We start from the raw sequence: 27,935 nt of genomic DNA, 5'->3' as shown, positions 1-27,935 counted from the left end.
TTATACTTTCAAGTAAGTGCCTGAAGTTTCAACCTATTCCCTTCAGTAGTTTTTGAAATGCCCAAAATGCACGTAAAAACTTTACCAAAGTGTGATGCCAATGCAGACACATACAACTGCCCTGCTTGGTTTTATGAACTTAATGTTACTGATTTCTTTGGGAGGATATTTACAGAAAATGCTACTTGTCACACAAGTTACTGATTACTGGTTCACACAATCTTTTCCACTTGGATGGGTATAATGTCACTTTAAGGTCATTTAAGATTATCTCTCAGATTTTCAAGGAAAGGAAAATAGAACACCAGTCAGATTCCTAAATACTTGTATAGTAATCTGTTGAGGTTCTGATGTTAAATAACGGCAAGTGATGGGAGGACACAGGATGTAGCTGGCTAAAACAGATGACCTATAACAACTTGTTCCTGATGATAACTTTCCATCAGAATTATGATAGTGTGAAGCCTAAATATTATTTCTTTACATCCTCTTGGAACAAACAGACCTATGATCTTCCTAAATAATGTAATTATTTATTTATCACTGACATTTTAACAAATATTCACAAAAGAAAGATAAAATTCTATCTGACATTAGTTCTTCTTGTTCATTTGCATGATACAGCAACAGAATATGTCATCACTGTTAAACTATGGTATTTTACCCTACCATTGCATGCTGATTTATAATTGTATAACAATTTTATAGTGGAGAAACATTCCCTGAAAGTGTCAACATTTAATGCCTCCCATTATAATCTTGTTTCCTTCTTTTTTTTAAACATTTTTTCCAATAAATGACTGTAAACTGTCACGAAATACCAGAGGCATGAGTTTTCACGCATTAAAAACAATGCACAGTTAAAATGGAATACAATTAAATGGCTTGAATCTAATTGGCTTATAAAATTAATTGTACAAAAAAATATGCTTAATCTGTAAAAAGTATTTCATTTATAAATTACCTTTATATCACCTACATGCATATTTATAATTGCCACACTGCATTTGTTTACACAAGTGTCTCAAATTACTTTTTCACACCTATTGAGTCAACCTGACTCATTCTGTACTTTAACAGATATAAATTACATTTACATATAGTTTCTAAACAGCTATTTAAAAGTCAGGTTTCTCAAATTTTCTCATGTAAATACAAACTTTTTTGAAACCATAGTCATAGCAGATCAACAGTTGTAAAAGTATTTCAGTTTAAAGCAGTTTAAGATGATTTTTTACACATTAAGCATTGAACTACGACTGTAAATTGGTATAGAATTTTATTGTTTTATATAATAACTAAATTTAGAACACCCTTACTGTTGCAAGTATAACATACACTAAAAAAAACAAAGTTATATTTCAAGGTTGTACCAAACATATAACAATTGTCAAACATATTACATTTTTTTTTTTTGGTTTGTTTTTTTAAATACAAATGTATATATAATATATAAAGCAGTTTTCAACTTCTCTTGAAGAGTATTTGTCTGGATTTGTCTGGAAAATGTTAGCAATTCAAGTGCAATGTACAGTATTTATATTTATTTTTTCACAAATTTCCAAGGTTACAAATTTTTTCACAGACAGCCATGTCATACACTCCAGAGTTGCCATAAAACTTATAACTTTAATTGTTAACTTTCTTCAATGCAGTTTTTACACTTTAATGTAAGAAGATGCACTTTGTCAGACAAGTTATTATACATCTGTTATGCAGATCTAAGACAGTGTTTTTTGCAGTTCTCATTAAGTGTATTTATACAAACATTATTGTTTACATTTTTTAAGCATTTACCCCCGTGTAAAATAATGTATAAAGTCTAGTTGTAAAACAATTTAATTAAATTTACCAATTTTAAAGTAGATTTATAATCCCTAAAAGTCTGCACTAAATAATAGGTCTTTTTTTTTCATTACATTTTCAAAGTGAACATTATTTTTTTAGACTATTTTTATATATTTCCCGCAGTTTGTAGCCAAAGGGCCCAGGGGCTTTTTTTTAAAACATCTGCCCCAATGTAAGAAGACCCCAAAATAAGCATTGACTGCTTTTTCCCCTAAAACCCGGTGATTTGGTGAAATGGACTTTTTGCCCTGCTTTGAATTTGGAAATGTCCATTTACAGTTCTATGAACTTGAATATCAGAATACAAAAATTGAGCTATCAACAGTGTCAAGCCTGGTCAGACTGTGCAGGAGTACAAGCTGACCTGGTTCAATACTGGTGGCTCATCAGTTCAGGTTCAAGTTGTTTAAGGGTTAATGATACCAGTGTTTTGACCTTGAAAATGCTGGACTTAACAATGCAGGGTTCATACAGACACTCCATTCTGAAATTCAAGCACTTCTTTTTTTAAGCAAAACTTTTATCAAAACTATTAACAGCTTTTTATATTGCTACTAGTTTTAACCAGTTTCATAAGTTCCCCTACAGTTACCTAATTTACCTTAAGCAAATGTTATTATTTATTTTGATAAAAAAAATGGAAACTATCAACTTGGCACCTTGCACTTTTTTCATCCTGTTCATTTTCAAGTACATTTTCAGACAAAATTAAACATTTTTAAGCACTTTTCAAGAAAGTTAACAAATTCAAGGACTTTTAAAAGGGAATGAAATTTGAGCACTATTTAAGGCTATATATGAACCCTGCAATGGCATGGTCCATAGTCACAGCAGTGTAAGTCCATTACATAAAAAGTCATGGTAAATGTCTGTCATGCTACAGGAGATATATATGCATTTAAAGATCTAAATTCTTCATTATCATTTTAAAACAATGAGTAATCTACCATTAAATGTTTGACACCACACACTGAAATAGTTTTGTACCAGGAAAAGTTGCAAATAAAACTGATGTGTCATCATATAAAGACACACAAAATTACATTTGTAGATTTGACAATATATATTTAAATTCTGAGTCATTTGAGATACATACTTGAAAAGTTTGATTAAACATTAGATTTAGACTGCTGTAAAGTTTCCACTGTACTTTAAGTCAGTGTTATATGTATATATGATATGGGTGTCTGTGAAAAAATTTGCAGCCTTGGAAATTACGAAAACATATACAATGATAGTTAGTTATACATTGCACTTAGATTTCTAGCATTTTCCAAACAAATACTCTGGAAGAGAAATTTAAATCTGCTTTATGTATATATTATATATTCTTCTGGTCCTTCAAGGTATAATTTACTTTTAACATCTGTTAAGCTTCAAAATAATAAAAAAATAATTTCAAATGTCCTCAAATTTTAGTAATCTCGTAGAAAATTTCCAGGCACTTTTCCAGATGTATTATCATACCACAGATAGGGACTGAGTCTAATTCATACTCCGTGTATTAGACCCCCGGGGTCTATTTCTAGAGATTACCAAAATTTTCATTTGTTATCTGTTAATGCAGGATATACATTTCTGTGAAATTTCACTAGCGATAAAAGCAAAATTTTCAGCATTTCAATTTGAGATGAATGTAGGTGAATATGGAACCTGTATATGTTTATTTCAGGCACAAGCCCCGACCTAAAGGGAACCATTGATCAATTTAAGTTAAACTGATAAAAGAATACATTAAACAACCAATACTCACAAATTTCCGGCAGGATAGCTGCTGGCGAAGGAGGAGCTGGCCAATCATCACGTTCGATTTTCGCTATCTCTTTAGGAGGTGGCCGTTTTCCTCCAGGCCACATACTCATTCGAACAGCCTCCGTGTTCTTACGGACACCAGTTGCTGTGCTGGAACTCGGGCCTGGGGAGGAACTCCTTCTTGTCTTTACTACAGTTTTACCTTGAGCTGTAAAAAAAATTAATTTTCATAAATTGATAATTTTACCTAGGACAGTTATTATTAAATCCCAGCAAACTATTAGACAAACTTATATGATATTTGTGAGTCTATTTTGTAGTATATACAGGAATATAGCCTGGGTAATAAGAGCACTTTAGGGCATTCAACAAATGAAGGCATATTCATTGAAGAAATCAAATATAATCTTAAATTAGAGAAGAAATCAAACCCTATCATTAAACTCTTCTGCAACATGTTTTATATTAATCATCTTTATGATGCTATATATTCCGTTGGCGAGGGTAAACAAACCTAGACACACACACAGACATTCAATATTTCTGCTTACATACTGTTAAGTTCTTCAATGGGTTCAAAAGATAAAGAGTGGACACAAAATTGCTAACAGACGGACAGACAACCAAGTGCAAAACATTATATGCTGAAATTTGTTTTGGATGAATAAAACAAGAGGGCCATGATGGCCCTGAAGTTGCTCACCTGTATATAGGCCCCCCAGAGCGGGGCAAGTTTAAACCCCAGGGCTTTTATTTGAACAAAATTGGAAGACACCCATTAGAAGATGTTTCATGCTTAACATCTAAGGTCTAGCTGGTCAAGGTTTTTCTTTACACATATATTTAAAACAATGACACACCTGGGGCAGGGCCAGTTTGAACCCAAGGGCTTTTATTTAAACAATCTTTGTAGACACTTACTAGAAAATGTTTCATGCTTAATATCTGAACTCTAGCTATTCGGATTTTTTAAAAAAGATTTTTAAGTTTTTGCTATACACATATAAGGAAAATCAATGACCCCGGGGTGGGGCCAATTTTGACCCCAGGGCTTTTATTTGAACAAACTTTGTAGACACTCACTAGAAGATGCTTCATGCTTAATATCAAAACTCTAGCTATTTGAGTTTTTTCAAAAAAGATTTTTTAAGTTTTTGTTATACACATATAAGGAAAATGAATGACCCCCGGTGCGGGGCCAATTTTGACCCCAAGGCTTTTATTTGAACAAGCTTGGTAGACACTCACTAGAAGATGTTTCATGCTTAGTATCTAAACTCTAGCTATTTGGTTTTTTTCAAAGAAGATTATTTAAGTTTTTGCTATACACATATAAGGAAAATCAATGACCCCCGGGGCAGGGCCAATTTTTACCCCAGGGCTCTTATTTGAACAAACTTGGTAGACATCCTTTAGAACATGTTTCATGCTAAATATCTTAGCTCTAGCTATTTGGGTTCTTTAAAAGAAGATTTTTTAAGTTTTTACTATATGCATATAGGGAAAATCAATGACCCCCTGGGGCAGGGCCAATTTTGACCCCAGGGCTTTTATTTGAACAAACTTGGTAGACATCCATTAGAAGATGTTTCATGCTAAATTTCTTAGCTCTAGCTCTTTGGGTTTTTTAAAAGAAGATTTTTTAAGTTTTTACTATATGCATATAGGGAAAATCAATGACCCCCTGGGGCGGGGCCAATTTTGACCCCAGGGCTTTTATTTGAACAAACTTGGTAGACACTCACTAGAAGATGTTTCATGCCAAATATCTAAGCTCTAGCTCTTTGGGTTTTTTAGAAGAAGATATTTAAAGTTTTTTCTTTTGGTTGCCATGGCAACCAGAGTTCTGCATGGAATTAAATTCTTTGAACAATTTTCAAAGGTGACCACCAAAGGAACATTCCTGTGAAGTTTGGATGAAATTGGCTTAGTGGTTTATGAGGAGATGTCATTTAAAGTAAAAGTTTACGGACGCCGGACGGACGCCGGACGCCGGACGAAAAGTGATCACAAAAGCTCACCCTGTCACTTTGTGACAGGTGAGCTAAAAAGAAAGAAATGAAATAAAAATAACAAACTTTAACTTTAAGAAAATGTTAAAGATGTTACTAAAGATATCGAAAAGGAAAGAAAGAAATTTCAGGCATGAATTTTCTAATTACTTCTTTACTGGACTAACTGGAAAAGCAAAGTGAAAAGTGTGGAAAACTTTTATAAATTGTAGACAAACAAGTGCAGTAATAGTACATATACCAATGATAATGCCTGTTTATTATTTAAATACGGAAAAACTCGGTCATTCTTTAATATATGGCTAAAAGCTTACATAATTATTACTAGGAGACAAAAAACCTACCTAGTTTCAAGATAATGTAGCAGATATTAATAATAAACTAACAGGTAAGTGTCTAGCTAGTTGTTTCTGGTACTGATAAAATAGTAAAAAGTGTGGGTGTATGGCAATGATAGGTATTTTCCTCTCCCAATACTTGGTATGATCTTGTGACCTGACACATGCTATAATTTTGATAGAATAACCAAACTATCAAACTGTGCCTCTACGTCTTTTTATTTACCTATTATTACAAGTAACATGGAATTTGCAGGTGCCGAAAAAAAACCCACAAAAATATATATTGTATGTTCTTTATTCCAATGTTAATTTTCAACTTATCAGAATTGGTCTGTTCAATGTATCTTTAAGAGTAAAATGTTGATGCATAATTGTGAGTACAACTAACAACAGATTACTTATCATATTGGCTAGCATTAGGTTCTTTTCCTTGACATTTAAGACAGGGTAATGACTTATTCATAGAGGTACAACAGTTCAATAAATACAGTCTTACTAGACTCTACATAGTTGGCTGCTTAACTTAAGTCTGTTAGCACAAAATAATATTACAGTTCCAAACTATAGAAAATTTCAAACTATGGTTTGTTTCAAACTATGGAAAGTTGTTAACTATGGACACATCCAAACTTTTGATAGTTCCAAGCTATGGACAGTTTCAGTTCCTGACTATAGACAGTTATAAACTATGCCCAGCAGTTCCAAAATAAAGAAGTGGGAAAATCTATCAAAATTTAAAAAATGAAATGTTTTTCAGAAGCAAAGCAGCAGCAGAGCAGTGGATGGAGTACAGCAGAGCACAGTGCAGTCCATGGTGGTATAATTTAGTACAGTTTCATAAACTCCTGACATTTTCCTGAAAATCATATAAAATCCACCTAACCTGTGATATATCAGGGTTAGCCTATACATTTTAACAATCACAATATTGTATTATTATGTCTGAAAAAAGCAAAAGCATATATGTATTTTATGAATATAAAATATCTGAGAAAATGTTATATCTTCTTAATTTTCTATACCATGAGGAAAAGCAGAGAAGTATTGCTAAGATAACCCAATATTTGAAATAAATTTTGACACAAACAGGAATAAAAAGTGAATAACTACCAGACTTGCAAAATTTCATGTTTTACCAATAAAATTTGATATATGACCTCACATAAGCCAAAAAATATCTTTGTAAATAATATACTTTATTATCCGAGTACCCATCACCTATATGTAACAATGTTTTACAAAAGCCATACACTAGTGCAAACTTTTGAAACCAAGGGTTTGAAAAATCAGTCACAAAATCTTACATAGGTTCTGATTGGTTGATTACTTTATCATTTTTGAAATTGACCAATGACTGTGAACATAACAATGTCAATATTTCTAGTCTCAATTCCCTGTACACCTTATCATGTTAAACACTTAAATAAAATGCTGGTTCAAAACAGTGAAAACACAGAACGGATAAACAGACAGGCGGACAGACGGACTGACGGACAAATGTACGGATACATTTTTTAAGCTTACCTAATGACATCATGCCTCCTGAAATAGATCATAAACATGCATGAAATAAAAATAGAAAACATCAATCAATGAAATCAAAAGTAACAAGAAAGAAACAGATTTTATACTCATATTTTTTTCAGTTTTCGTAAAAATGTACCAATTAAAAAGAATGTTAAAACAAGAGCACTGCTAGGCGGAGCATTATATGCCCGAAAGTGATTTTTTTTTTAGTAAAGATGAAGCATATGTAAGACATGGGAATTAAATAAAGTATTACCTCCTTCAATTAACAATCCTCCTTTGAAGTTTCAATATTGTGGTCCAAATGAAACTAAAGTTATGCTTTAGGAACTGTTTTCAATTCTAAGGTAATAGTGACCTTGACCTTTAACCTTGTGACCCCAAAATCATTAGGGGTCTTCTACCCAATATGGACAATCATACCATGAAGTTTAAACACAGTAGGCCAAATGATACTTAAGTTATGTTCCGGAAACTGTTTTCAGTTTTAAGGTAATAGTGACCTTGACCTTGTGACCCCAAAATCAATAGGGGTCTTCTACCCAATAATGGACAATCATCCTATGAAGTTTGAACACTGTGGGCCAAATAGAACTTAAGTTATGCTCCGGAAACTGTTTATAGTTTTAAGTTAATAGTGGCCTTGACCTTTGACCTTGTGACCCCAAAATCAATATGGGTCTTCTACCCAATATGAACAATCATCCTATGAAGTTTGAACACTGTGGGCCAAATGGAACTTAAGTTATGCTCCGGAAACTGTTTTCAGTTTTAAGGTAATAGTGACCTTGACCTTTGACCTTGTGACCCCAAAATCAATAGGGGTCTTCTACCCAATATGGACAATCATCCTATGAAGTTTGAACACTGTGGGCCAAATGGAACTTAAGTTATGCTCCGGAAACTGTTTTCAGTTTTAAGGTCATAGTGACCTTGACCTTTGACCTTGTGACCCCAAAATCAATAGGGGTCTTCTACCCAATATGGACAATCATCCTATGAAGTTTGAACACTGTAGGCCAAATGGAACTTAAGTTATGCTCCGGAAACTGTTTTCAGTTTTAAGGTCATAGTGACCTTGACCTTTGACCTTATGACCCCAAAATCAATAGGGGTCTTCTACCCAATATGGACAATCATCCTATGAAGTTTGAATGTTGTGGGCCAAATGGAACTTAAGTTATGCTCCGGAAACCCAATTGCTTACGGACGGACGGACAGACGACGGACGCCAGGGGGTATAACATAATATGTCCGAAATTCTTTCGGGCATATAAAAAGATAACTTCAATATGTTATTGTATTTAATAAGGTGTCACAGCCTTCTTGATTATAAAACTAAGTGATTGTGTTTTATATAATATAATTTTTAGAAATCCTTTGCAGTTAAATATGTTCATCTGCCATATCCTATACTTGCAAAGCCTAACATACAGTCAAATTGATTTCTTCCATTACATGAAATGGAACTCCTAACTACCCTGTCGAGTTTTCGTAAATAAACTGATACAAATGATTCACATTCATGAACTGTTCATGTAGATGAAATTTCTTTATTACATTATTTGAACTAATTTTTATCAATACAGTCTTTTAATATGTTAAATGTCTTGTTTAGAATTTAATATAATTTTGTTAGACTAGTTTTTTATGTATAACCCTAACAACAATTTGTGGTGTAAAAATGTTTTTAAACTTAATAAACAAACTGTTCATGAACTAGGTTCATACATAGTTCATGATACCAGTTCATGGGCAAATCTATCAAAATTTGGAATGAAAAGGTTGTTATGAAGCAAAACAGCACCACCATAGTTGAGTGCAGTATAGTACAGTTTTGGATTCACCCTACAAATTAATTTTATAATTTCCTTATCATTGGGCAGTTCTGAAATTGGTTCATAAAATATTTTTGTCCAAAGAGTTGTTCATTAGCTATTCTGTATATTGCCTAGAATGAATTACTGTTTGTTTGTTTTTGGTTTTTTTCACCAATGACAGACAAGAGTAGAAAAGAGTTTTACATAAAGCTATATGTAACTCATAAAACTGTTAATAAAAATATAAAAAAATAATTCATAAAATAAGCAAAAAAGAGGAATCTACATCAAAAAATGCTATAAAAATTAACCATTTGAACAGAAATACACAAAAAGTTACTATAAATAACCATAAAATAGAAAATCTGTTTTTATACCTTTCTTATTCTTCAGAAAGCTGGGTGGTTCTTTTGAGTAGGAAAAGTTTGCTGAAAAAAAAATTGAAAGTAAACTGTCAAATATTTTATTTTCACCCAAAAATAGAATTTTAGGGAGGATTATTTCTCAATATGTATGTTATGTGTGTCATTCAAAAAATTATACTCACTGATAAATACGAAACTATTCACTGCTTTTTATAGATGCAAAAATTTAAGGATCAAAATTTAAATTCAATATTCTAAAAGATACAATATGTAATATTAACTTTAAAGTGGACTTTAAATAGCATATGTTAATTAAATGATAGAAATATGTATATGCTGCAAGATATGTGAGTTTCAAAATTGATTCAAACCATAATTAGAGTTTCATTTTGATCCATTTTGAAATTTGTATTGTTATTCATGAATTTAATACAAGAATATCTTTCTTCACAATTCAGCGCTTATTTACAAATCAAGTCATGTGAGTGACCTTTAAGCTTAAGACTTCATAAGCCCATACATATATACTTAGTATAGGTAAAACAAAATATATTGTCCTCCCCTCCTCTTAAACCTTACCTGGTCTAATAAATTGATTCACATTATTCTTGATCTTCGGTTCTGATAATGTGCGACCCCTAGTCATGTAATTCTGTGAGCCTTTATTGAGATAACTCTGGTTATAAAATTTCCCATAATTCACTTCTACCTTTTTCTCATAGGAGGAATCCTAGGGGAAAAAATATAAAAAGTAAGAATTGAAACATTACAAACAAAGTCATGATACTAAAGTATAACTATACTAAGCTGAATCTAAATTTTAGGGTTTTTAACAAAACTATTCTAAAAAAATTATTTATAACCACAGGTATTCGGCACATTTGCCATGCCAATAATGGTCAAATTAATTATCATAAAATAATCACCCCTTAATCACCAAGAACAAAATTACTATCCAGTACCCGTTTACATTCCTAAAAAGATGCTAAAATTTTGTTCTTGATGTTCAAGGGGTGGCATGGCATTATTGGCATGGCAAATGTGCCGTCTGTGTTTACAACTATATAAGAATTATGACATTTATTCAAGAAGTATGATATTTATTCAAACTTGCACTTCTGTGAAGTAGAAATCCAAGATTCAATTACAACAATCACCTGTGTGCACTTCAAAACTGAATTAAAAATGGGTGAGTGACACTATATGATACACACTATATCATAGCCTAGCAGACAGTTCTCAATATGTTCAAGTATCTACTGACAGACTTTAACTATAAGACAATAATCTAAATCAACATTAACAACATGAAACACAATTTAAACAAACTCAAACTTTAGAAGTGCTGGAATCTATGGTATCACTTTCTACATCAGTTTAAAGAACCAGGCCAACCTGCACATCAATGATGTACTAATAATATCTGTCATATGATGCTGTCTGACCAGAATCTATACTCTGACAACATGATACTAATAATTATATTATCAACAAATAATAATCATAACAATCCTTATTAAACAGAGCCAATAAAACAATGTTCCTATAATTATATCAACTGATTCTTACATATTATAAATTTCAACAAATTGTTTACCTATTAATATTAAACTTAACCTGCAGTTTGTAATATCCTTTGTCTAATAAAACAAGAAATAGATAATTATTCAACAAAGTAGATACATAAATCTTTTTTTGCAATAAGTAACCAATTTAATTTTGGTTTAAAAAAAATTGGCTAAAAAAACTATGAAGAGTAAATGCTACTGGCTCAGCCTCCGTAAGTAAGGACTATTAAAATTATAATGAGATGGTTTGTTTGTTTGTTTGTTTCATTTTACGCCTTTTCCCAACAGTATTTCAGTCATATAGGCAGGTAGTTTCCTAACCATCGTTTCTGGAGAGTTACACCAGTACTAGACTACCTTCCTCCGTGCTAAACTACCAAAGCATCTCCCGGGGATCGAACCTACGCCAGAGAGGTAACTGGATTAGAAGTCATTGACTCTAACCCCTAGACCACGGAGGCGGTATAATGAGATGGAACACAAATGAAAATCAATACAAATGGAATTATTTAATCAAATAGAAAATAAAGTATGAACAAGACAGATTGCTTTTGTCAAACCCCTCTTTTTAATTATATTAGGGTTATAAGATAAATTGTTCAGTGACAAACATTGCAATAAAATAAAAGCACTTCAATTTATAATGAAATACCAGGTAATTGAAATTAAGGAACACATCTTCAATATTTTAATGGTCAATTCCCTAGTGGAAGGAAGACAGAAGAGAACTTACACTAAGTTTGATAGAGTATAAAAAGTGTAGAAAGCAGAATATGATGAAATTGAGAGAACGTCCAAAGCAGTCAAACTTTTAAAATGTTGCAGGCTCGGTTTGATTGAGTCTGTTCAAAACTTGAATGTAAATTTGTCAATCTTAATCAAGTTATGTAATATACAGAATTTACAAATAGTTTGTAAGTTACATGTATTAAGTAGGTAACAACTTTATTTTAATGAGGATTACACATTCATTTTCCCCCTGATGATCCAAATGGGCCTCATCATTCACATCAGATCTATAGATAACAAGAGTTTAACTTTTCTCATTAAATCAGTGATCCAGGAATTCTGTCGATCATATTTATCATCACAGCAGCAGTAGAATTTCAGGATTTCCATCTAACAAGCACCTAGCCCATGATTTACCACCTCCAAACCCCGATGACAGATTGATATGAGCTTATCATAAACACAGGACAGGATTGTTACTCTATATAATAACATTGTTTGGCATGCAACCATATACAAATAGGCAGGAAATTGCCTCCTTATTCCTTCAACAAGCAATAATCAGAGAAAATCACAAGAAGCAATAAAAGTCTGGCAAATCAATGATGAATCTGTCAAGCGAGGGAGGCTGGCTAATATATGTTTATGAATTATATAGCAAGTTTATCCATGTGCAGTTCTGTAATGAAAACATGCTAGTAATCAGTTGATTACTGGAGGACTTGTGTATCAGATTGTAATGTTTGATTGACATTACCCAGCCACAGTGGGAAATTGGTGTGTATTTTCATGCCAAATGAGGAAATTTATAACTCAGGGAGATTTATAGGAAATGATTGTAATGTAATCATAGGGTTCCTGGCATAGTCTTGAAACTTTGGATGTATGATAACCTTAAGAAGACAGTATGCTAGATGAAATTCAATGCTCTTATAACTTGGGGCATTAAGCTTGGTCAAAATTTATATATCATGGGCTGATTTTTATGCAAGCATGGAGGCAGCCATCCCGAAGAATCTTTTTGCTGTACATTGTCTGAGGTGTGTTTTGTTGTTTATTTAATACAATATATATGTTTAAGGGATTATAAGAGAGATATTGCAGAGAAATTAAAAATCTATTCTTGAAAAAAACATGAAGGTCAAAGTCTATATAGACTTAGCTACCCCAGTGTCCTTACTTTAAATTCAAAATCTTCCAGAATTTCCATCGAAACAAAGATGAGCAAATAGTCAATGTTCTGCAAAAATGACATGCTTATATGGTATTCTTTGGTGGCAATATAGGCAAGTTAGTTCATCGAAATAATAGTTGTTTCTGAGGAGGGACATTGTGTACAGCAGCCAGCAGGTTCTTATTTGTAAATGAAAATGATACAATCTTCCATATACCCTGCCCTACTTCTGGTGAGAAATGAATTATTCATGCAATCATACAGGGTATTTTAAGAAATCATTATTTCCAAAATAATTTCTTTATATTCATGTAAAGGAAAAGTTTAATTAATGTGAAAAAAAATAGAATATTTGTAATTTTCGATTAATCAACTATCTTGCCCAGAATTGTAGAAACAAAGGATAAAAGTCGATACAAATCTAAAACCTCTATCCTTGTAACTTTAACAAGAATTATTCTCCTAGGAGAGGTTTCCACCCATAAAGAATGTAACAGACTCTCCATTGATCTATTTTCAACAATTTCGATTTGTAGGGTTTTTTTTGTTGCTGCTTTTTTTTTGCTATCGCCAATACTCTATGCTAACATGAGACTGCAATGAAATGGATTTTGTTTCCCAACAGCATTCAATAATTTATATCATACAAATATTTTGTGAAAATCAAAGTGATATTGACATTTAACCACATTGACTTGTAGCACTGACCAGTTGGCCATATAAACAACTTTCTTGGATGCCATTATTACATGTCTTGCTAATTCTGCAATGGCAATTTCTTTTAAATAATGATATGAACCAACATTTAATTTAACTTTTGTAAACCTGATATTTACTGTAGAAAATTAAGATTGTTAAAAAGCCTATGCTTCGGAGGATTTAGGTCAAACCATTACAATATAGGTTAACAGGCTTTAAAGTGATGATTAAAAGAGACCTATCTCTATGATAGTTCTGACATAAATGGAACTATCAAAGAAGAACTATTCACCTTTCAGTAACTCAGCTCAGAGCTTAGTAACAAACCAAAAATTCAACTTCAAAAACAGGGCACCAGCTTTCCTGGAGTAACAAGATATTAAAATTATAACTATTATTGCAATTGATTAAGCTGAAAGTTGAAAACAATGACTTTTTCATAAACTATGTGGAGACAAGTAAAACATTTTTATCCAGTTTATCATGACCTAGTAACTAGAAAATGAATCACGCATGCTGATATTAGTAATTTACTAGTAATGCTCGATTAACATTTCAACAACAGAATAATATTCTACAGAAAATACACTGTAATTCTGTGTGTCATATACCTGGATACCAGCCAGACTCTTGTTTTAGTGGTCTATGACCTAAACTCTCAAAAGTGTATTTATTGGCTACCAATGCGTTTAGATCATAAAACAGAAGTTCTCACATTCTCTGACAAATGTCTGAGATAACTAAAAGTGATACCATTATCTGTCAAATTATGCTAATGAAAAGAAAGGTGCTGATAATTCCTCAAGAATTGAAAGCGAAGTTAAAGATGATTTTTTTTACAAAGGCAAAACAAGTCTGTGTTGTTTTTTTTTGAGTGAGAAAAAATAGTAATTTAGAGAATCCTTTAAAGAAAAGCCCAGCTTCTAAAGATGATTAGGCCTATAATCCATATAGCTACAATTTTCAGTTTCCATTAGTTGCATAATTACTCACAACTCAGCTGGTAACTGTTATAGTATAATCTCTCCCCACACCCTAGAAAAAAATGCCTTGAAAAAAATGCCTCACACATACATACAGGTGAAGGACAAGAAGCTTTATATATGAGGTAAGGTAACATTTGTTGCCAGGTGTTACAGTTTCACCTGGATTTAATTAACTACATCAAACAACTTATCAATATACATTTACTTTACATCTTTTAATTATTCCATAAAATTAGCATAATTAAAACCTGAACAGCAATGTTAGAATGTTAGATAAAGGTTAATTTAACAATTTGAAAAGAAGGGCTTACTCAGTGATTTGTGCTCAGGTATCATACACTCATTTTTTTTAACTTAAATATTTAATACATTCATTATATTCATTATCATCACCCATTATCCTTCAGAAGTGTATTAAATACTTCATAATTTATGAAGATGATGCAAGACATGCATTGCCCTTTCTGTGTGACCTGGCTAAAACAAGCTTTATAACAGAATGTTAATGTCAAGGTCAAGGTCAAGATTAAAATTCACTAGACAGGATATAAACAATAAGAACAAGTCAATCTATTAAAGCACTGGAGCCACAGGACAAAATTTTGACCATCTATCGAAAGCACTGGAGCCACAGGGCAAAATTTTGACCATCTATCGAAAGCACTGGAGCCATAGGGCAAAATTTTGACCATCTATCGAAAGCACTGGAGCCACAGGGCAAATTTTTTTAATGAGCCACAGGGCAAAATTGTGTCAATCTATTGAAAGCACTGGAGCCCCAGGGCAAAATAAAAATGAACACAATTGCAAGTTCAGAGGAAACCTTGAATGACATATGTAAGACATCATCATCAGAGTCAGAGTAGATAAATGATAAGCAATGTTGAAAGGTTGAAGGACATTATCCTGTGTGCCCACAGACTGTAAACATTCCCTCTATCCCTATGTCATACAATATACAGCTCTCAACCTTGCCAAATGAACTTGGTATGAACTGAAACAGTATCTTTACATTCACCAACAACAAGATCAACATAGGTTAACAAACAAATCTGGTAAATATAATCATAAGACTGGAAATCATTTTTCATATTTTATATTTTCTATATTTTCTTTTCTTTCTGCACTTTATTACAAATTTAAGGTATATTTTTACTACTAAGACCATGTACGTGAATGCTGAACAGGTACCCCACCCCTATAATCATTATTTCTGATATACAGAATCATAAGGCACCTGGATGGTGTCAGAATTTTACTCACAATTTCTCTCAGCCGACTTGTTGGCTCCCTTTAAGACATTATTTTACTCCTTATACTGAACATCAAAAAAAAATTAAACTAAAAGATAGTCGAAATGAATGGAAAAATTGCTGATTTTCTGCCAAGAAAATTTCACACATACCAGTCTTAAAATACAAAAAGAAATTGATCTGGAGCAATGTTAGAATGTTTGACCTCTATATACAAGACTGCTTTGTCTGTTGTTTTATATATATACCAGTTACAACAGTCTACCACTGAGGCCCGAGGGATATAAATATTGAGAAATATTATCATAACCCAGCCATTCAGGAATTTCCAGGCATAGATATGCAGCCATTATATTAGATAATAGCAGACTATGAGTCCATTCATCCCTTGATACAACAATGAACAACATTTAACAATAAAATACTTGAATAAAATATCTATAAAGACCAGGCACTGTAAAACCCACAAAACCTTATCACAAAAAAAACTTTTGTCTTGCCCAGAAAACCCATAAAACCTGACACTAATATAGAAATAGCTCCTCTCTCTATATATAATTCCCCCAGCTTATCTATTGCATTAGGTGATTAACTAAGAGCTTGATTTCTTCTGATGGAGTCATAATGACCTTGCATCTGTAAGACATTCCTCTTCTGGAGTCCATTGATATTCCCATCACAGGAATATAATACATAGTTATAGTATAATATCTGAACCATATCCCCCTTGCTCCATGTGGTTTTGTAGCAATGGTGATTTTATAATGCCAATTATTATTCTTTTTTTTATTTTATTTCATTATTATTATTTTTTATATCCATTCCCTCTAAAGATGTTATTTCTTTGAAGACTGAAATGATATTGGCATTCTATCACAATTTCACATAAAATATGGACTGTCCTTTTTTCCTCTATTTCTACTTCTCCCAGATGCAATTTTTCCCTCTCCGAAGACCCTGCTAAGTTTGAGCATTCTAAAGAACGAAAAAACAACAACAAAAAACAGGGAACATTTCTTATAATTAAGTAAGAAAAGACCTTTACTCTTAGATTCATCAAGCTGTCTATTATTAGTTTCATAACCTAAAATATTTCAAAATTCACATCTACAAACAGTTCAAACAGAAAACCTGTCCTGCCAGCTTGCTGAAACTGTTGTATCCATCTACATTTGTACTTAGTAATGGCTAGTTTTAGAAATATTCAAAGATTAGCCCTTTAAGGTCATGTCATTTACAAGTCTATGTCAAAATCAGGTTCTCAGTCAATTTTTTGTTAAAGTTGGTTTGGGCAGCCTCAAACCACTGTTTATCCATCTTACAGCTTCCTGTGGTTGTACCAGCTGGACTGACAGATAAATGAAATGAAGACTGCATGCATTCTATTTTATACTCTGCCCATTGCATTTGTAAACAAATTACCTATATGTCTTGAGGCAATTTTTAAATGAAGCTAAACACTAAATAATTTGTACATAATAACAGACATCAGACTGCCCAATGTATTGCCCACCACTTGCTATTTATCAGTTGGTAATTGTTGATTATAAAATACTCCCTCAGATTACTTTATCAACAAAACAATAGTTTGATAGTTTCCATTAAGGGTTATAACATACCTATTGGTCTAAAATATGTAACACAGCACTGATAACTGGTTTAGTGGTTTAGATAACAGAACCTGTTGTTATTCTTTTTATACTTGAACATTTTCTTTTTCAGTTCTGTGAATTTTCATTTGAACAACAACTTTGCCAATTTTTGTTATTTTGATACAAACAGATAATTAAAAAGCAAAATATTTCAAATAATAAATCACTGAGTGATATTTTAATCTTTAAAGTTATTCTCCAGACAAGCATTAATATAAACATAAATATAATTCAAAAGTATGTAATGGTTATATATGTAAAACACAAATTTCTTCTTACTAATCTCTATAATTGATGAAATTTAAATGAGATTTCATTGACAACTAGTTTAAAGAAACATTATTTAACAATTTAAAGTATCATTTAGGGAGATAATTCAAAAAATAAGCAAGCTAGAGTTGTGCCTCTTTGACACTGCAATTCCCACCTTCTGGTCTTTATATGACTGTGTAATTGTAATAAGTTATAATGGAATTCCTTCAATACTTTTAAAGTTATTCTCTGGACTCAAGTGTGATGGACAAATGGACAAAGTACAAGTGTGATGGACAGATGGTCAAAGTGGCGTCATTTATAATGCTCTCTATCTGGGAATGCACAAATTATTCATCTTGATTTTTCTAGGACTACATAAAGTAACAGTAGTCATCCATCTATAAATTAATAATAAAAATCACAGAAATACAAAATTACAATCACTTTACAACAGCAATAAAGAAACAATAAAAACTACATAAATCAGAGTAATTTGATAGATTGTATACAATTATCCAATTCTTGATCTTAATAAAGGGTAATCCATATATCATGGCAATCTAGTTTTGGGGTTAACAAATTAAAGAACACATACAGAGAACTTTTGAAAAACACCTACAATAACATAAAACAATAAATATGGCCCCAAAACTCAATCATATTTGCATAAAAATCAGCCTTTATTTTAAGAGTACAAATAAGGAAGCAAAAGTGTAGCCTAATTAAAACCAGCCTTTATAGGAATATCAATACTCTGGTGACAGATGTTCATACCAAGTTATTTTGCATCAGGACAATCCTTCACTCATTACATCGTTATAGGTAATATTTTATTTAACAACAATAAATGAAAACTTCGTCAATTATAAATAAGTCAATCTATTTAAAATCTCAGAGAGAAAAAAAAATCAATATTAGCTAATGTTCAATGATAAAATGATGACACTAAGTCTTATATATAGATGTTTCAAACTCCCAATATAATTGAAAACTTGTTTTACTGTTAAATTTGACTATTTCTTACCATGATTCTATGGATATCAAGTTAAAAAGTAGAAAGTAAATCATAAGTCAGAATATACCATGTGCTGTTTTAGAATTTGGCAAAATTAAGGTTTTGTAATCTATTGTCAGTCAAGGAATGTATGATCATTAATTCACCTCTGGTAATTGCAATTTTTAGTCACAATAAATAAAAAAAATTAATTTTAACTAACAGTATCAAAAATATACACTATTTCTTTATTTTTATAACAAAATTACTATATGTACAATAAAAACAAAATAGAAGCTGTAAGAAAAAATCAATACAGTCAAACCTGTTTGATAGAGATTCTGGACGAAATGTTTCACTGTTGCAATTATACTGCAACCAACAGGTGTGTATCAAAAGTGTTTCTTAGAACGTTTCAAATATTTATGTAAAAGGACAAAACTGTAATACAACTAAACTCTTTAAATTCATCACTTAAATATTGAACAAAATAACAAAAGACTGATTGAGTAATTTCTTCTTATTTGTCAAAAACTTTCCTTACATTAAAACCCAACAAAGTAAGCATCTTCACAGACAAACACTTGGTCTTTTAAACGAGCTTAGGAGATTCAGTGGCCATATACAACAGGTCTGACTGTAAAAATCTATATAAAAAACGACAACACAATGGTGAATATATAGTGATGCTGATGTGAACTGACCTGTACCTGGCTTGTTGAGTGCCAGAGCCGTCCTGACAGGCACATTCCTGCCAGGGATTGAGCCAAGCACTGCGCAGCACAAAATATCAATTTATAATCTATATTAACATCAGATTGATCAAGTACAATAACATTAACATACAGTCAAACCTGTTGTAATCTAAAAGGAACAACATTGACTGAAAAATTGAATATAATATTGGTTGATGTAAATTTAAGACTTCTTAACCCTTTCCCCCATGAGCATATTGTGAAAAATGGCCGTTTTCACTGAAAAGCCTCCTGTTACAAGTTCAAACTGCTATGAAACTATGAAAAATGCTTCAATACTAATCAAACTTGGCACAAATGTTGACTGGACCATTGCCTTTGTAACGACATGCTCAGTCTTAAATTTCCTGTTACCATGGCAACGAGGGGACATCTCAAAATTGCCAAAAATCACTATTTTGCCTCGATTTTTTCCATCAAAATTTATTCAAAGTGCTGCAACTTCTCAAAGGATTAAGATAGAGTCAAAGGCTTTTCAGCGTTGGTTAAACGTTACATTATGATCGACCTGGGGTCATTTTTAGCCTCTCACAAGTCCAAAATTTTCTTGGCGATGAGGGGGACTCCGCCCCCCTTCAAACCCCCTTAACAGAAGGGGGCACATCCCCCTTCTGGCAACCCCCTGATGTATCTTTTGGATGGGGGGCGGCGCCGAAAAAGTGCTCAATTTTTTTAGCAACATTTCTCAAACGAAAACTTATGTTTGGGGCCCAAATAGGACATTTTTTTACTATTTGAGAGCTAAAAAAGGGGGGGGGGTCGAAAGTGCGTTGTTTCGCGTATATATGTGGTAAAGGGTTAAAATGCAAAAAAATAGTTATTTCCTGAACTTCAGCAAAAACACTTTTGTAAATATGGTTTAATCGTGTAACTTTTCATATATGGCTATAGGGTCACTGCAGTTTAATGCACAATCTATCAATGGAATAGTATCTTTTACAATGTTAAATAATGTCTGTATAATAGACATGTTTTGTTTTAACAACCCTCCATTGTTGTTATTAAGATATATTTCAATATAAAACAATATACTGAATTTCAGCAACTGAAAGAACAGGGTCAGTCTCCCTGTCTGGTTACAGAGTCCATCTGGCCTGCATGGTCCTTTACTGATGGTAGTATAGCCTCAAGCACTAATTGACAAGTATGTTAAATACATTTAGCACAGTAATGTATAGTTTAAAAAAATTTGCTCAACAGGTTTGACTGTAATTAACAATTCCAAAATGTCTGAACTTATAGAAAATAATAATTTAATTTTGAACCTAAATCATTTAACATGAATGGTGCAGTGGTGACAAAAGTTATTCACATTGCTTTTAAGCCAAGATTGAAGAAAATCCTTCAAAGGGTATAGGATTTATAGAGCAAATACTAAGTTGTCTGATATTTGACCTTGACCTGGCACAGCAATGGCACGGGTTTCTGCAAATCATCTTGTTTAGGTGAACATCTGAGCCAAGATTTAAGAAAATCCATCAAGGGGTATAGGAGTTATAAATGGAGACAGACGAATGGATGCACTGACCCACTGGCCGATAGACCATTGCAGTAAAGAGATTTAAGTATAGCCCCTTCCACATTATGAGTCAGGGGTTAAAAACTGAACAAATAAGAAACTGACAAATGAATAGTTTCACAAATATTTCTATGATCAACAGAATAAAGGAAAGCAACAGATGGAATCAATAAAATATCAATGTCACTTTAATGGTCAAACAGAACTTTCTTGCACTTTTTATTTAGGGAGTCGAATGAATGCAACATATGTGGCTAATTTATAAAGTTACATCTAGCACAGAAAGACATGGCCAGCAAAGACTCTTGACCACAAAGGAACACAGACAGGCTATTTTAGGATTGTGGCATTCATCAGGCACTGGTGTATTAAAATCAGCAATGATCTAGTTAACTCAAGTACAAGTATATTGTGTCAACATTTACATTTTATATATGTTACTATAATATATTAATTGAAAAACCCCTTAGTTATTTACTATTCTTTATCAACAATAACATCTTGTTGGAGCATTTTTTTCAAAACCACCTAAAAATTCAGTTAATTATATTTTCAAGCATTAAATGCTTTTTACATAGATCACTGCAATTGATATATGGAAATCAATTTGAATTTGTTTACCTGAGCAATAAAATAAAGCAAACACATTTCAATAGACCATGGATTTTACAACTTCATTTCAAATTTAAAGCTGCATACCTCCAGATGAGCCAAAATATTTCAAGACAATCAAACTTCAGAACAATGTACTAAGATTTTAAGAAAAGTAACAAGATTAAAGTAATAAATTACATGTTAAATACGATTAATAACTGAATTTTGTTGTATTCATTATACTGCATGACTAACAAAGGGCTATTTTTGCATATTTTAACCTCTTTTTGGTATTTTATGTGGATTATAAGTGCCATTTGCAAATCTTTAAACTACTTTCTTTAATGTTCACTTCACAATATTTTACTTTTTAAATACAATTTCAAATTTTTTATGAAAATAAGCATAAATCTGGTCAGGCATGCCGCTTTAATGCATCTAATACATTATTTTAATACACTGTTTGTGCAACACAGACACATTATAATTTATATTTTTCCACTACATTAAAACACTACTGTTACAATATTAACAAACTGCATCAATTATCTTTACCTTTAAAATGATATTTAAAAAGAAATTTTATAATCATACACTTGTAAGTACATATAATGAAGTATTAATTGTAAGCATTATTTACATTCACAATCTGTGAATATACAAATTAAAATATATTATACACATGTATAGCACATAAACATTATATTTGACTCATCATTATAAAGCGTAACAATTTTACAATTTTATTGATGTTGTACTTTAAATAAACAAACTTGAATATAAAATGGGAGAAATTGAAATAAAAAGCACTATTATTATAAATATGAGCTAAAGACATATATGACAAAATTTGCAAACATATTATGAAGAAAACAACAAAAACAAGAAGCGCCACAATGCAACGAAAACCAGGTTTTTAATGACCAAAATGATGCTGTTATAATTATTTGTACCAAAAGAAAGTTGGTTTCAATAGTTTAAAATAGAAATATACCAGATACCTGAGTAGCAATGCCAGTCTGTATTTTCATGTAAGCTACACACAATTGCTAAGTTAATAATCATAATCAATAGGTCAATGTGTAATGAAGTAATTGAGTAGAAGCTGAAAATTCTATTTGTAAGGAAGTGACCATGACCTTGCTTCCAGATATGTAAGAAGCAATCCCAAGCTGTGTCTTTATATAAGCTACCCACACAGCAAGTTTGTTGTCAATAGGTCAAAGCAAACTTAAGTTATTAAGTTGAAACTGAATTTCTATTTTTAGCAACAGTGACCTTGACCTTAATCATAGACACCTGGGTAGTAATCCCGAGTAGCGTCTTGATATAAGCTACCCACACACTAAGTTTGGTGTAAATAGGTCAAAGCAAACTGAAGTTATTGAGCAAAAACCTTATTCATAATTTTAGCAACAGTGACCTTGCCCTTGACTGATACACCCAGTTTAGCGTCAATAGGACAAAGCAAACTCTGAGCGGAAACAGAATTTCTATTTTTAGCAGCATTGACCTTGATCAGACACCTGGGTAGCAATCTCGAGTAGGGTCTTGATATAAGCTACCCATACACCAAGTTTGGTGTCAATAGGCCTATACAAACTAAAGTTATAAAGCAGAAACTGAAATTTTATTTTCAGCAACAGTGACCTTGACCTTGATCACAGACACCCGGGTAGCAATACCAAGCTGCCTCTTGATATTAGCTACCAATACACCAAGTTTAGTGTCAATAGGCCAAAGCAAACTTAAGTTGTAGAGCAGAAACTGAATTTCTATTCTAAGCAACAGTGGCCTTGAACTTGATCACAGACACCTGGGTAGCATTCCTAAGCTGCCTCTTGATATAAGCTACCAACACACATAGTTTGGTGTCAATAGGCCAAAGCAAACACAAGTTATTGAGTAGATACCAAAAGTTGATGCTTGCCTGCCCACAAACTTCAGCATAACAATAACCAGTTTTCATTAAAAACCTGGTTAAAAAGCAAATATAATGTATCCCAATTTTTCCAAAACTTATTTTTAGATTACATTAAGATTCAGGCATGTAACAATACAAGGACATACAAACAAGTCAAACAGACCTACACACAAACAAACAAACAATGCCTTCAAAATTGTTCTCCAATCAGGCAAAAATGATGGGGGGGGGGGGGAAACAACAAAACAACATATTATGAACTCTTGTCGAAACAACAACATCAATCAAAATAATAATTTACAAAGAGCTTAAATCTCAACAATTTAAGTTGGTACATAAAAGAAATATATATAAATGCATCATTATAACTCCTACATTACTACACATAGCATAGTTTTGCAACTAGATGAGCTTCAAAATCAAAAATATTTTCAGCTGTCTGCGTGCTGATATTTATAAAACTTCATTCATTTGAAGCATAATTAATAACATGATAAAAATGATACAAAATTTTCATTCATTAAACAAGAGCAGGAACATAAAAAGAGATGATTTTGATTCATTTAATTACCCTGAGAAGTGGTGAGGCGTCAATCATAAATGTGTGATCAAATGGTTTTATGTATCAGTATATAATCTTTCTTTCTGCCATAATTATATACTTCTTGATTTCAAGCAAAATTTTAACTGATATGTAAAATTCGTTTAATGCTCATATATTTTATCTTGGTCTTTTATGAAAGCCATGAGCTTATAAAAGAGTTCAATCTCTCCAAGAATGCTTCATTGACATTCCAGTACTGCAGTGTCAATGACTGAACGAGGAAATATAGTCACTCAAGTTTCAACTATCATAGTGTTCATACCCATTTATTTTCATTTGGTTTCAGCTTGTAACACTGATAGTTTCTAAGTCATTGCTTTTTCATCAAGACAATTAGGACAATTTGGTATTTATTTATTTTCTGGCAACTAAATATGAAACAATATAATTGATTGTCTTTCATGTTGTGCATGGGAAATTCTTTTCATCAACAGGTGTACAGTATATGATAAAAGTTCTAATTAAATACCAGAATCTGTAATGAGAGATTAGTCTGTGCCAATGTGACTTATTCAAACAAAGATTACTGTATTTAATTTCATTGTGTTGTAATTTATTTCTCATAAATTTACAATTTCATTGCGGAATAAATTAAGTTCCCAAAAATTTACTATCATATAAATGTTAATAAATAACAATTACTGAGGATCGAAGAGTCACACTGCCCAGTAACAGCCTGACAAAAAGAATGTCAGTTGACAGCAACATTTCAGTTGAAGGAAACTTACATTCAATAAAGAATATTTCATGAATTGAAGTTGAAGACATAGAGAAAGCGTAACTATGATCACCTTTATCCAATAGGTCACACCAGAACAGACTATAGTGAAGAAAAAATAAAGATAAATATTATATAGTGACTGATGATAAAAAGTAACATACCGATTTTGTACGTAATGATGAACTATTTATGGTAGAAAAGGATTTCAAAGAGACATTCGAGGCAGTCGGACTAGATGAACGAAACTGCAACATAAAGAATAAACAAGCATGCCATGAAAGTATAGCAAAACATACAATAAATCAAGCAGAACGCATGCAAAAAATGTAATGAAAGAATAATAACAAGATATGCTCAAACTGTTCTCTTTAGTCATTTTTTTGTTGATTTTACGTCACAACAACACTGTAAAGGTAAAACAGCGACTCTATTGATGAATGAAAACCGCATTACATGCACAAAGGACTAGCAGGTACATGTACTTTAGTTGAAACATCAACTTTTCGTAAGCTTTTCTTTTTCTTTAATAAAAATATTTACAAACTTGAAAATTATATATTTTACCTCTTTCTGTAAAAACGTTCATTTAAAACTAGAACTATCACTAAATGTGATTAATACCCCCACAAGTCTGCTTCGGAAATGAGGATGTTACTAGTAACGGAATACCTTGTAAAAGAATTGAAACATAGAGTTATGGTTGTGGGCAATTAAAGATAATTGTGGTTCATGTATGTTGCATTTCCTTTCAATGTGGTTGGCCATTGATGAAGTTTAATTGAATTACTCTGTAATAAGTCCAGAAAGACAAAGAAAAAGAACAAAGGGCAATAACTCTATAAATACTGAAGATAGAGTTATAGTTCTTGTGCACTGCACTTCCTCTTATTATGCTTGACTATTGTATGAAGTTGTTTTGAATTCCAACCAGTATGTTTTAAGTTATGCTCCGGACAAGGAAAAGTATCAAAGGGCAGTAACTCTGTATTTTGTCAAAATGGAGTTATGGCTCTTGTGCACTGCACTTCCTTTGAATGTCCTTGACAACTGTATGAAGTTGTACTGAATTTCAAACAGTAGTTTTCAAGTTATGCTCTGGACAAGGAAAAGTAACAAAGGGTAATAACTCTGTAATTAGTCAAGATGGAGTTATGGTTCTTGTGCACTGCACTTCCCCTTATTGTGCTTGACCATTGTATGAAGTTGTTTAGAATTCCAAACAGTAGTTTTCAAGTCATGCTCTGGACAAGGAAAAGTAACAAAGGGCAGTAACTCTGTAATTAGTCAAGATGGAGTTATGGTTCTTATGCACTGCACTTCCTCTCAATGTGCTTGACCATTGTATGAAGTTATAATGAATTCCAACAATAAGTCTTCAAGTTATGGTCCGGACAAAAGAAAGCAATGGAAAAGTAACAAAGGGCAATAACTCTGTAATTAGTCAATATGGAGTTATGGTTCTTGTGCACTGCACTTCCCCTTATTGTGCTTGACCATTGTATGAAGATGTTTTGAATTCCAACCAGTAGTGTTAAAGTCATGCTCTGGACAAGGAAAAGAAACAAAGGGCAGTAACTCTGTAATAAGTCAAAATGGAGTTATGGTTCTTGTGCAATGCACTTCCTCTCAATGTGCTGGACCATTGTATTAAGTTATAATGAATTCCAACATTTCGTCTTCAAGTTATGGTCCCGACAAAAGAAAGCAATGGAAAAGTAATAAAGGGCAATAACTCTGTAATTACTTTAGATAGAGTTATGGTTCTTATGCACTGCACTTCCTCTCAATGTGCTTGACCATTGTATGTATATAAATTGAATTCCAACCATTAGTCTTCAAGTTATTCTCCGGACAAAAAAAAGAAGGCAATTGAAAAGCAACAAAGGGCAATAACTCTGTAATTACTTTAGATAGAGTTATGGTTCTTGTGCACTGCACTTCCCCTTATTGTGTTTGACAATTGTATGAAGTTGTTTTGAATTCCAACCAGTTGTTTTCAAGTTATGCCACGGACAAGGAAAAGTAACAAAGGGCAATAACTCTGTAATTAGTCAAGATAGAGTTATGTTTCTTACGCACTGCACTTCCTCTCAATGTGCTTGACCAATGTATGTAGTTATATTGAATTCCAACCATTAGTCTTTAAGTTATGCTCCGGACAAGGAAAATGCAACGGACAAAAAAAAAAGCAATGGAAAAGCAACAAAGGGCAATAACTCTGTAATTACTTTAGATAGAGTTATGGTTCTTGTGCACTGCACTTCCCCTTATTGTGTTTGACAATTGTATGAAGTTGTATAGAATTCCAACCAGTAGTTTTCAAGTTATGCCCCGGACAAGGAAAAGTAACAAAGGGCAATAACTCTGTAATTAGTCAAGATAGAGTTATGGTTCTTGTGCACTGCACTTCCTCTCAATGTGCTTGACCATTGTATGTAGTTATATTGAATTCTAACCATTAGTTTTCAAGTTATGCTCCGGACAAGGAAAATGCAACGGACGTCTGGACCGACCGACCGTCCGACCGACCAACCGACCGACCGACCGACCACCGGGTGACTCCTATATACCCCCCCAAACTTCGTTTTTGGGGGTATAAAAAGTTTCCCTAACATTCAAAATAAAGAGAAGATCCCTAACATTTGAATTTAAGAGAACAGTTTGGGCTAACCCATGAATAACAGCAGATGAAAAAATAAAATGACAAGACCTCATACATGAGTACAGTTCTTGGAAATGAAATCTTGTTTTTAATAGAACAAAGTTTAGAATTTAATTAAGTAATTGTTAACCCCAATCTCGTATTTACTACCAGTTACTGCCAGTTACGTAAACGATGCCTT

General features: G+C 32.4%; 1 protein-coding gene across 5 annotated transcripts in view; it reads right to left on the bottom strand.

Moving 5' to 3' along the window:
- Nucleotides 1-27,935, bottom strand: part of LOC132723004 (actin-binding LIM protein 1-like) — a 69,076-nt gene that overhangs the window by 17,264 nt on the left and 23,877 nt on the right. For 3 of the 5 annotated variants that reach the window (XM_060707691.1, XM_060707830.1, XM_060707961.1), the window contains exons 4-8: nucleotides 25,254-25,337; nucleotides 10,245-10,395; nucleotides 9,678-9,728; nucleotides 7,478-7,495; nucleotides 3,602-3,808 (exon numbers count right to left, since the gene is read on the bottom strand). In XM_060707691.1, the coding sequence (XP_060563674.1) occupies nucleotides 3,602-3,808; nucleotides 7,478-7,495; nucleotides 9,678-9,728; nucleotides 10,245-10,395; nucleotides 25,254-25,337 (511 nt within the window). The remainder of the gene's footprint in view (nucleotides 1-3,601; nucleotides 3,809-7,477; nucleotides 7,496-9,677; nucleotides 9,729-10,244; nucleotides 10,396-25,253; nucleotides 25,338-27,935) is intronic. The other 2 variants (XM_060707760.1, XM_060707900.1) reach the window with 2 other exon arrangements.

Source organism: Ruditapes philippinarum, unplaced genomic scaffold, assembly GCF_026571515.1.
Source record: "Ruditapes philippinarum isolate M1 unplaced genomic scaffold, ASM2657151v2 ctg363_1_1_1_1, whole genome shotgun sequence".
NCBI classification, from domain to species: domain Eukaryota; kingdom Metazoa; phylum Mollusca; class Bivalvia; order Venerida; family Veneridae; genus Ruditapes; species Ruditapes philippinarum.
The sequence above is the reverse complement of the archived record's forward strand: the minus strand, read 5'-3'. Positions and strand labels throughout refer to the sequence as shown.